The 12,715-nt window shown below is 37.3% G+C and overlaps 1 protein-coding gene across 3 annotated transcripts in view; it reads right to left on the reverse strand.

The window, feature by feature from the left end:
* trim44 (tripartite motif containing 44) overlaps positions 1–12,715 on the reverse strand; it is a 32,626-nt gene that overhangs the window by 19,344 nt on the left and 567 nt on the right. For 2 of the 3 annotated variants that reach the window (XM_077710529.1, XM_077710528.1), the window contains exons 2-5: positions 11,630–12,272; positions 10,358–10,435; positions 3,367–3,654; positions 1,776–1,798 (exon numbers count right to left, since the gene is read on the reverse strand). In XM_077710529.1, the coding sequence (XP_077566655.1) occupies positions 1,776–1,798; positions 3,367–3,654; positions 10,358–10,435; positions 11,630–12,268 (1,028 nt within the window). In that variant the 5' untranslated portion in view covers positions 12,269–12,272. The remainder of the gene's footprint in view (positions 1–1,775; positions 1,799–3,366; positions 3,655–10,357; positions 10,436–11,629; positions 12,273–12,715) is intronic. The other variant, XM_077710531.1, reaches the window with a different exon arrangement.

Below are 12,715 nucleotides of genomic sequence, written 5' to 3' on the forward strand. Positions count from 1 at the left end.
TTGCAGTCCAGCCTTGCTGCCATCTGCTCCAAAATGGAGCTCATAATACTGGTTGAACAATAAATGACTTGCCTATAAGTGCAAAGTCGATTAAAATTATTTTATGCAGAATCTATCTAGAATGTGTTTATTTTGACTGTTGTTCCCTATTTTCCTATTACTTTAACAAAGTGGTAGCCAAGTCCTCGTGAGCCCCTATCCTGTCTGTTTTCCATATCTCCCTCTTGTACTACAACTGAATAAAATGATCAACTTATCAGCAAGCTGCCCAGAAGCTTGAAACTGATCCAGATTATTTGATTCAGGTGTGGTGGTGGAGGAAGATATGGAAAACAGACTGGATAGGGGCTCTTGAGGACCAGACTTGGCCACCCCTGCTTTAACATATAATGTTGTATTGGCAGTCCGGTGGGCGAGTGGGAGTAGTGGATAGCGCGTCAGCTTCACAGTTCTAGGGTTCAATGCCAGGTGGGTCACTGTGTGGAATTTGCATGTTCTCTCTGGGCTTACATGGGTTTTCTCCTGGTACTCCGGTTTCATCCCATATTCCAAAAACATGCATAGTAGGCTGGTTGGACAATCCAAATGTTTTAATTTTTTTATTTTTCTTAAGTTTGTTTCCTCGTGCCCTGTGATTTTATGGCCACCAATTCAGGGTGTACCCTCCCTGGTCCCCGGAGTGAGCAAGCATGGGCTCAAACACCTCCATGAAGATAAGCGGTTTGGAAAATAAATGAATTAATGTATCTATAAAATGTATTTTAGTTTTAGACCAAATGCAGCCCAAAAATTGTACTGTTCTAACACGCACATGAGCCTCAATCTGGCCAGATGTGAGCCGTGCGCTAGTTCTATGCATCTTTTGAGTGCAACGTAGTACGCAAGATAAATAATGCAAATGCAAAATGGAAACAAATGTAACCATTTGCTAACACAGTCCTTGTTTAGAACAAATTGCAAGACAACACACAGGAATATGCAAAATATTCACAAATGGTGTTTGGAGCTTTTCTGTGTACTACAGTGTGAAGCCAGTGTACAAATAAAAAAAAAAAAGAGTGCACGCACTAAAAAAAAGATAGACTTCAATCTTGTTCTGTGGGTAAAAGTTGACCTTAAATGGGAGTGAAAAGGCAAGCAATCAAAAGACACAAAGGACCCCTTCCCTTTGACATATAAAGTCACCACTAAGTGTGAGTCATGGAATTTGGAGGATGGTTTTAGGATGGGCAGATATAGACAAAACGAAAAATTGCCTTTTGGTGCAAAAAAAACACCAACAAAAAGTCACTTAAGCAGCTTTTTAAAAAATCATTCAGTGTTTACCATTGTGACTTGCAACTTTGCAGGGATTAAAGGAGAAAATTTGACTGTACAAATGAAAGAACAATCTTTTCCTGGTTTGCACACAAACACACATTCAGAGTAATTTTATATAGATAGTTCGAGACATTTTATGTCGCATAGGGAGCAAAAGATACGATCAATTTTTATGCTTCAATCTGGCACACAAAGATGAGAACGACTAATTGCCTTGCTGAGAAGTCAACGTGACTCAAATGTGAAAACACCTCTTTGCTAGACAAGTATAGCTGAGAATCATGCTGGCAAAGGTGAGTTTGTATTGCTACTGAACCTTGAATGTTCTTTGTTAGTATCTAGTTTGGAGAGGGTGACAACATTTAAGATGGTAGAAGTGAATGGTTGTAAAGAGCCATTAGTTTATTCTTAAATATTGTGCTGCAAAGAAAGTGAACATGGATTTGTATCCTTACCTTCGTCTGGACTCAACTTCATGCTGCAAGCAGAGGGAAAGACAAAGTTAAAATGGGAACAACATGCTAAAAAATATTGTACAGGTGTGCGGGTGAAAATGAAGTAACAACAAATTCATTTTAACTAGGGCCTCATCTGGTTTGGCTTTTAAACCTGATGCGATAATTCTTACTTTTGTTTTGCTTTCAGAGAGAATTATTTTACATACATTCTTATGTTTAACAGCCATTTTACTGTTGATTTTTTTGACTGTTTCATATAAAATACCTACAAGACATTTTTTTCTCAAAGGACAATAGAAAATTAGGGCTGCAACTCATCATTTTAATGATGGCTTAGTGTATTATCATTGTTTGTACTGTTCGATAATTTGGTTTAAAACAATAAAAACTTTTTTGTAATTGCAGAATTTGTTTTTTAGCTACGAAAACAGTGCACAGCTGAGATACAACATCTATTGATATCTCTAGTGCTTCCCCCGCTGCGGCTGCACAAGAACACTTAAGATACCCTCACTGATGGTAACCTACGACCAATACAGCATTATGATGTTTAATTTGCAGCCACGGGGCAGTAAATGAGGCTCTTCAGTTTTTAAATAAGAGGTGAGAGAGTATGTTATGTTCTACTGCGTTTTAAAAAAAATGTATGCAGATATGCTTTGGGCTTCTGGAACAACAAGACTTAGTAAACAAGTGGCAATGTTAAAATGATTATTATGAGTTTGTGGAGTGTTTATTTTGGCTAGCCAATAGCAAGTAATTGCTTATTGACAAGCTTGTCTTTATAGACCCAAATTGCTGGTTGACCATTAATGTTCTTTTACATTTCTAATTAAAACAAAACCAATGGCAATGTTTGCTTCATCCTAAATACCATGAGAGACAAATCAATTTACCCTCGGGGTTAAAAAGTGCTCTTTTTTTTTAATTTGCAGACAGCATTAGTGCCCAATCGCAAAGCAAAGCCAGGGTTGGAAACGAATGAATACAGCTGAACTTTAACCGATAACATTAGATATAAAAGTCAAATGACATTAAGCAACACATCATTTTAAAATCTTTCCTCTGAAAAGAGTGAAATGTGAAGAAGAGGTCTACGTTGTAGCATATAACTGCATGAACTACATCCCCACTGTTACTAGTTGTTGTTAAACAAGAAATTTTAAAGTAGGGCTGCACATTTCTTTTTTAACTTAATTTTTTAATTATTTTATTATAATTTTTTTTTATAATTTCTTTCATGATTGCGCACTAACCATGAGGTAATACATGTGTGATGTGTTTAAATGTTCACAATAGTGAGACATAAATGCTGCCCACGTGGCAATGAAGTGTTATTTAACAACTAGGAAATGTGCAGATAATTAAATGTAATTTGGCAGTAGATCCTGAAAAATGTCTGAGCAAACATCTGATTTGCAGTTTGTGGGCATGGCTGTGCCCACTGACCAATAATACTACTTAAGCAAGAAGCCAGAGAGGTACACAAGGGGCATCTGGGTTAGATTTGAAGCCATTTTGGAGCAAGGGGCATGGCATAATTGGCTGAGTTGTGGAAGTAACATAATGTAGATGGCAGAAAAATTACCGTTAAACTATGACTTGATCCTGATTTGTCTTCGTGGCCCTCTACTGTCAGTATAGGACCCATTGTTGACCTGTCCAACAGGAAAAGCTGATGGCCAATATTGGCCACTTCTTCCTGGAGACGCTCAATTTGGACATTGATGTCTGCAATCTTCTCTGCAGCAGATGCCGTCAGTGATGCCTCCTTCAGATCTAGAAGGTGAAGTGTCTTCTTTTCTTCCAGATTTACCAATCTGTGAAGCATATTGAACTGAGTGCTCATATAGGCCTCCAATTCCAGTGCAGGCATCTGTGTTATAGTTGAGAGAGCAAATAGTACAGGTAATTAATATTTACATAGAAAATAATCGGGGTGCTGAAAATCAAATTAACTTAACAAACAAATACAATTATAAACCCTGGCGTTTTCAAAATGATTCCATCAGTGAATTACTTAGTTCCCATGTAACCCTCAGCTCCACTACCCTGAGGCTCTCAGCCATCCAGTCTGCTCAGAGAGCTGTATTTTTAAAAAGAGAGACGATGTTCGCCCAGTGCCCACACTTAGAAGTAAATGCAACTTCCACTCAGCTCCTCTGTGGCGTGCAGCCGTCTTACCAGCTCAGAGAGCTTTATTTTCGGATAAGAGCGACAGCATATTCCCAGTGCCCGCCAATTTTGTTCTTCGGCGCTGAGTTGAGTGGCGTAAATTTTGACATTTTATGAATTTTTCTTTTATTTGGATACTTAACGTGATATACTCAACAGACTTAAGCTGAAAAGTGGCAAAAGATGACAGTATATCGCACATTGACCTCCAAATAAATAAAACTACCTATATATTATGAAATACATTTGATTTGTTTGTTTTATTTTAGCGGCCCGACGGCTGAATGGTTCGCGCGTCGGACTCACAGCTCTGGGCTTTTGAGTTCAAATGCAGGTTGGTCCACCCATGTGGAGTTTGAATGTGCTGCCCGAGCCTGCGAGGGTTTCCTCCAGGTACTCCGGTTTCCTCCAAGATTTCAAAAACATGCATGGTAGGCTGATTGGACACTCTAAATTGCCCCGAGGTATGGGTGTGAGTATGCATCGTTGTCTGTCTCCTTGTGCCCTGCTATCGGCTGGCTACCGATTCAGTGTGTTCCCTGTTTCTGGCCCGCAGTCAGTCAGGTTTTTTTTTTGTCTTATTTTTTTTTCTTCCCATAACCAACCCCACATAAAGCTGTACAACCCATCACTGCTTGGCATCAATACTACAATGTGTATTGACTGTATTTCAGATTTTCCAATTCCAATCTTCAGTTTGTTTGTGTAGTGGGGCATTTTCTATGGATTTGATCAGATCGTGTAAAGGGCCTAAGAGGCTTGCTTCTCCACTGATTGCTGTGTTTAGACGTGCATCTAACGTCTAGGAAAACCCTAGTGATTCAAAACTGCTTCCATTTAGACGCTAGACTTCACTATGAAGTCAAAACATAGAGCCACATGTATGCGGAAACTTAAAACTTGTACATTTAAATGTTATTTAACAACATAAAAGGCAACAAATATACATTAGACCAGGGGTGGTCAACTGCGGTCCTTGAGAGCCCCTATCCAGTCTGTTTTCCATATCTCCCTCCACCAACACACCTGAATCGAATCATCTTGATCGGTATCAAGCTTCTGGACAGTTTGCTGATAATTTGATTACAGGTGTGGTAGAGCAGGGAGATATAGAAAACAGCCTGGATAGGGACTCTCGGAGACCACATTTGGCCACAGCTGCATTAGACTGTACTTTAACAAGTGAATGATATTTTATAACACTAAGGGCATCCTGATGATGCTGTGGATAATTAATAGTTTGAAGTTAATCCCCTGGAGGTAAACATCATGCATCCCATCTGTATATGGAGACTGAAAAGGCCCTTTCTACCATAACAGGCCATCTGTTTGGCTTTCAAAGAAATTAAATTGCTTACTGCCATTCCTTCTTAATCTACCGACTTTCCCACTGAGGATCTCTTTAGCTATAACTCATTACTTACTTATGTATATGTGTATACCCAGTACCGAGTGGAAGACCCTTATCGGTCTATCTCTCATTAGAGGAAACTCTTACAGGACTTTGGTTCTGGTGGTCCTGAACGCAGCACTTAGCTTTCAGCACTAACACACAGGAGGAAAAGAAATGAAACATTCACCAAGTAAACTGAACCAAACATGCAAAAACCAAAACAGTTAACAATATAACCATGTGAACCATTACCCCTAATATAAGTACCTCCACATCTAATACATACCTACATCTTCCTTCCCTACCTTTACCACAGCGGTCTCTCTAAAGATCATTTTCACTTGATAAGAACTCTGTATGCCAACATACAAACCAAATACAGACTAAAACATAACATTTAAGCATACACCATTATCTTTAATATGTACAAGAAAATGCCAAAAATGGTAAGACACTGAACTAAAGAAGCCTTACAAGATTGGGGTCAGCCTTTACAACCACTCAAGCTCTCTCTTTTCACTTTGGATGAATCTAAGTGGAAAGAAAGCAGTAGACATAAATCTTTGAAGACAACTGCTCCGTCCATTAGCCAAGCCACAACAGGAATCTTAACATAAATCTAATCACCCTTATTATCTTATCTGTCATGATGTGGCACATTCTTTCAGTACTACGACCAATCTCTTAGACCACCTTGACGTACATCGATCTCTCTGCCCTCTCAGCGAGTTTTTGTTGCCTCAGCGACAAATGGATCCTGGGAGGCAGATTTGGCGCTTTAGCAATATTTTCTAAATTATTTTGGGAATCAAACATTTTTATCATCCAAATGCAATGTTTGTGGGAAAAAATCTACATTATTCTTAAAATACACAGTGAAGCTACAATTGATCACAGTTCTTGAATTTTTATTAATGTCATCGAGTAAATCTTTAGAAGCTAAAATAAACATCATTTTTAAGTTTTGGGGTTTTTGTTGTTGTTTTTTGAATAACCATTGATTGGTTTCACTAAAGTTTAAGTGGCCAGCCAAGCCACCACCTTCGGGAAAGATACTGATTCATTCAATTAAAATTCTGTGAGCAGTGCCAGGGCCACAGACCTACAATGCAATGGGAGTTGGGGGGCTGAGAAGGAAACGCAGGAGCAGAGAAGATAGGACAAAGTAAAATAGGAAAATACATTAAAAAAAGGAAGAAAAAACATTTTTCCACTCTTCCTTCCCCTAGTTCTTCTGCAGCCTTCTCTCCAAAAAACAACATGTGTTTTTGCAGCTAGTGGTAGTTTTATAAAGAGGGGGGAAAACATTTTCTGAGCTATACCGGGTTGCCAAATGGGTTGAAAGAAGCTTTGAAATGTACAATTCTCTTTTATGTGAATAAAGTCTAAAACGTTAGCTTGTCTTTTGTTAGAGTCTGTGATAATTAAATACTTCATGCAGCCATTTCCTCCTGAAACTCTTCAACTCATTAATACAATACAACTCCAACTGGTGCAACTTATATCTGGCTCTTTTACAAGCACTCTCACACACAGACCTTTCCTCACTAGGAGCTGTCACTCTAATGCTCTCCTGCCATGCATAACAATTTAAGGCCTGACATTTGAGTGCAGAGAGGACATGCTGACAAATCAACATAATATCGCTACTATTGCCCAGTAAGGAAGCTGGAAAATAAGTTTCAGCCAGCACACTGCACCTTGACAGTACACAGTAAATGCATATGTTTGATTAATGTATAGACAATCTTTGGGGCAGTACTGAGATGTCAGAATGATAAGATGCAAATTTAGCTGTGGTGTCAGCTGCCAGTTACTCAAATTAACCTTCTACAATATTCTGCTGCACTTAGGTCAAATCTCTGCAGGCACTTAACAACGCTCCTATGTTCTCATGATTTCCGTTGGGTTCAGACCCAGTTACCAGAGGTGGCTGACAGAGCGGCTATACAGATGGTCTCAATGATGGATGACACCCTGTGATTGCCATTGCTGTACCTGTCCTTGAAGCTAAACTTGACATTGAGCAACAAGGACACAGGCCCATTTTACTTGCAAAATATGTCCCATGATTAAAATTACACATATTGCAAGGTTATGATTTTTTTTTAAACAGGGTTCCTTTTGTTTTTAAATGGCAAGCCGTTGATAATGTATACAACACAAGAGTCAGAAGCAGGAATAGAAATGAACAAAGATTTTAACAAACAGGGAGAACACACCAAAGAAAATGTGAGTATCACAAAATGGAACGAACACACCAAAGAAAATGCAAGTATGACAAAATAGAACAGACCAAAGAAAATGCTAGTATGACAAAATACAACAAAAGTAGCACGACCGAGTCGGCGATTAAACAAGGAAGAAACACAAATGGCCAGCAAAAGTCTAAACTACGGTATCACTAGATCTATGTGGTTAAATGAGGGGTGAAAAACTAAGGTCTTTGAGGGCCCGATCCAGCCTGTTTTCCATATCTCATTCCTCTAATACACCTAAATCAAATGATCAAGCTGTCCAGAAGCTTGCTAACGATCCTGATAATTTGATTCATGGGTGCTGGTGGCTGGAGACGTGGAAAACAGCCTGGATAGAGGCCCTCAAGAACCAGAGCTGGGCACCCTTAGGTAAATCAAAAACAGCATAACTGAGTCAACGAGTAGATTAAGAATGCAAAGTACCAAAATAATCACAAGTAATACAACCATGTGAAGCCAGGAGTACTCGGAAGGAATATTGGGCGCACACAACGGTAAACAAAGCAGTTGTCTGTCTGACACCTACTGCTCGACACCAGTGAAAATAAAGCCTTTATAAAGACTTTTTAATGTTGTTTCAAATTCAATTTCAGATCAACTTGACAGAAAGACAGATTGAAAAAAATTAAGAAAAATAATCATGGAATCAAGTAATTTGGTCTAGTTGCCGCAAAATGTCCCCGCCTACGGTTGCAGGACAGATGGTACCTAGAAGTGGACCATTTTATTATAGTACCACAAAATAAAATAAACATATATTTTTAAAATCAATAACTCAATGCCTTTTACAGATTATGCAGAAACCCTGTTTATTCTGTGTAAACAGTCTTCACAATATTACTACTACCGTCAATATCCAAATGATTGCATCAATAATTACAGTGTTAAAATCTATTATGGAAAGGTACCCTAAGAGGTTTCGCAGATAAATTTACTCTTAGTTGTAGATTTATGACAGTCACAACAGGATAAAGTGTAGGAAAATCTTTTCATTTAATTTAAAACAATATTGCTCTCCGCTAAGGTTATAAATTAAAAACATTTTGTATTTCAGGAAAAGGATGAAGTATTGTGATTGTCACTCCAATGGCTCTGCATATTGAAACCTAAAACAAGGATATTGCTTCTTGACTGTCTTGGTGTCTGTGTAAATTTGATCTATTCCAGTCATACTTATATTGCATTCATCACTATAGAGCGTGACGTACTGATGAGTTGCAAAAGCTGAAATAATTTTACCTTGACAACTAATGATAAATTGCTGTGCAGCAGCACTCAATTTTCCTAGTGCCATTTTATTCCGTTTTTAAAACAAAAATCTAATTGAGTATACTGATTATATGGTGCCTGATCAAAATAATATCTGTGACCAAAGCGCTTTACAGAGGATGTCATTCACCCTTTAAAGAAAAAAATTCTATTCAAATTAAAGGCTAATGCCAAGCAAAGCTCAAAAAGACTCTGTGAGTTGTAGTGACTGACTTTACGTAGCCAATAATCTGATTCACACTTGGTAACCACTATAAAGCAGGGTATTCCGATCAAAATTTTCTTTATAGTCGTATTGGGCATCTAAACTAGTACTGAAGTAGAACATGAATGGTCAAATTCTATGTTTGTTTGTATATATATACTAATTTTTAACAACATCTTTAAAAAAAAGATAGATAGATCAGACGCTATGAGAAACCTAAGAAGTCTGAAATAGCAGTAATACACAAAAAGGGTACACATCCTACAGTCGAGTCATAAATAAGAACTGTGTAAATTGCCCCTGTTGTAAGAATAGGGAACATAAGGTACTACATAATATCAAAACTTTCAGTCCATCCATTCTATTTACGATTGAATTCAATATTCTGCTTTTAAGCACTGTTTAAAATACATAACACACACTCCGCTAATTATGTGATTCAATTAACTGATTTTGGTCCACAAGGGTTTAAGACACGGCTCGAGAAAATCAGGTTAAATGTGTTCTCTTCTATTCTATCTAAGACAATGTCAGAATATATCTTAATGTGGACGTCTAAGGGTGAAGTCAGTAATCAAATATTAACCCCCCAGTTCTTTTATGAAATTACATTTGCATGGAAGAAATTCAGACATGTGCTAGTTCATTGATGGTGTACCAAGATAAATATATAAACCAGGGGGTAAAATATGGCTCTGCACACTATTGTGACATAATCCATCCCTAATTACTAACTCTCCATTGTGGTTGTCTTTGCCACTGATTCCCAAATGAGAAATAGCTTGATCAAGACACACCATTTACATGATGGAAAAATGATATGAGCGTAATCTCACTCAAAATAAAAGCCTTATTACTCCAAGCCCTTAATATGAGTCTAACAGAAATACATTCATTATCCATACCACTTATCCTCATGAGGGTCATGGAGGTTGCTGGAGTCTATTCTATCTAACTACACTAAATTTGTGTAATGATTTATTTACCTGATAAAAAACAAACTATGCTAGATATTTCTCATTTCCATGACACATGGCATTAATATGCATTGTGTAATGCTGCTTAAGCCGCATTTTTGTACAGCGCAAGTATACTCAAGAGGAGGATTCTTTTTTCATTTCCTCAATTGCTCATATAACCTTTTTAATTTCACAAAGCTAAAGCCAAAAAGTGATGCTGAAGTATCATAACCTTGTTTTCCCTCTCTGCATAAGCTCTAAAGACACAAATAAAATTGGCTTTTTGTTCACTATTTATTTATTAAGATATTTGGACTCACCTCTGGATTCGTCCATTTTTTTGACATTTTTTCTTCCACCTTTTGTGTGCAGTCAAGCAGGTCACATCCCGGTCTATTCTACATCGTAAGCACAAACAGCAGATGCAACAACTTATGAATTGGTTGCTATTATCCATAGTATTATTACATATAATACAAACTGAGATCTGTGAAACTCAATTTTAGGATCACTAAAATTTCACTTACTGCAATTGTTTCTACAATACATTTAACAGCATAATGTGGAAGGTCAGAAGAGTTTAAGACCCGATACAGAAAAACTGCAAAAAAAAAAAATGCAAACAGAATCCATATCACAACTCCCACGTTTTTGTCACGGGAATACACAGAGAGGATAAAGAGATTGAGTGGTTTTCGCATAAATAATACAGCTTTGGGCCATGAGTGACCCCCTTTGTCTCGCACCAATCTATATGCGGCCCTGATGGAAGAGAACGTGTTGTAGCTAATGTCAGAGACTCTGTTTTTCAGAGGCCTAGCCGCAGGCCAGAGGACATCACTGTTTCTACAGCAACACTGCAATACTCCACGATAGCCATTGCCACTATGTTCTTTTATTATATATTTTAATGCTAATGAGTTTTGAGTACTAAGATTGGGACATTTTTAACAGAGCTAAAAGATGTTTTATCAATGAAACAGTATGTTAGTCATTTTAGTTTTTCAGATAGCAGTACAGTCCCCTTTTTCACTCACCAGGTTCTCCAATTTAAAGCACTACTCTGCATTGCTCACCCCATACATTTGTGTTAGTGATTTCTAACTGGGGATCTTAAACAACAACAAAAAACAAACAAAAAAACCCACAATATTTTGTAAAAGTGTCTCAAAAATTCCAAATTGTTGTCTGCGTGTGTGTATGTATACATATGTATTTTATAAAAGGAAATACGCTAACAGATAACTGACAAAAAAATATTTGACCATTTGTTAGGAAAATATATACGTGTATATCTTATTGACTCCCCAATCGCCAAAAAAAATCTAGAGACACATCGATTGTTGAGCTATTGTGAGGCTGGGAATCAAAAATGAATTATTGATTCCTAGCCTAAAAATAGTCTTCACATTGTATTCTATTTTTGAAGCAGTGCGCATCAACTGACTTTGGTGATATTGGACAGGAGTGAAAATCTAACTTAAACCAAAGAATACTTGACATAATTTGATTGTATTGAGAATTTTGGTCCTAAACACCAGTGTGACTATGGTTTGCATCATAATCAGTCAGGTTCTATGTTAGAGACTCACCTTCTGCCATTTGTAAGCATCATGAAGGGTAATGATCTCATGTCCCTGGTGCTCACCCTGCACAGCACAGACAACACAGATAATCTTTTCATCCTGTTTACAGTAGAGGGTGCCTTCCTGTCCATGCTCCTTGCATCGTAGTCTTTCTACTGTCACTGTGTCCCTCTTCACATCCTCTTTAGCAGCTATGTGATTCTGCCCATTTTGTGAACCCTGAGTTCCCAACACAGCACCCTGCATCAGCATGTGATTCTTGGATTCATGGCCATTCATGTGCTCACCACTCCTATCTTCATTCGCTGCTTGCCTCGGATTTACATTCTGTTCATTTGGCAAGACCTTCAAACATTCTTCCTCGACCCCAATTCCGAATCCAGATAATAGGTTTGAGTTATTTCCTTTGGCGTGGTTGCCCACATGTTTGAAAGGTGTTAGCAAGTGATGTGTACTGGAGGCATGTCTGTCACCATGTAAACAACAGAAGGCAAACCTACAGGTGTGGCACACCTGGGTGGCCAGTAGAGGCTCATCGGGTTCGCATGCATCACATGTTCCATCCATCTGTGGCAGCGCATCCATTTTCATGACTCCCTCCAAAGGCTCTCCATTGCACTCCATGAATATTGGAATATTGATCATATACCTGTGTGACAGATGACAATGCCTTTTAATATAATACAATATTGGATAACTTTATTCATCGCGTATTCAGTAAATTTCGTTGTCACAGTAGCAAGAGGGTGAGGCTGCAGAAATAGGAAAGGTATTTTAGACATAAATTGATAGTTAATAAGTAAGTTAATAAGTAAATACATGAATAAATATATAAATAAATAAGTGTGTTGCTGAAATACATATATATAAGCACAGATGTACATGTATGCATAATACAATATATAACATTATATATATATATATATATATATATATATATATATATATATATATATATATATATATATATATATATATATATATATATATATATATATATATATATATATATATATATATATATATATATATATATATATATATATATATATATATATATATATATATATATATATATATATATATATATAT

This window comes from Stigmatopora nigra, chromosome 2, assembly GCF_051989575.1.
Source record: "Stigmatopora nigra isolate UIUO_SnigA chromosome 2, RoL_Snig_1.1, whole genome shotgun sequence".
NCBI classification, from domain to species: Eukaryota; Metazoa; Chordata; class Actinopteri; order Syngnathiformes; family Syngnathidae; genus Stigmatopora; species Stigmatopora nigra.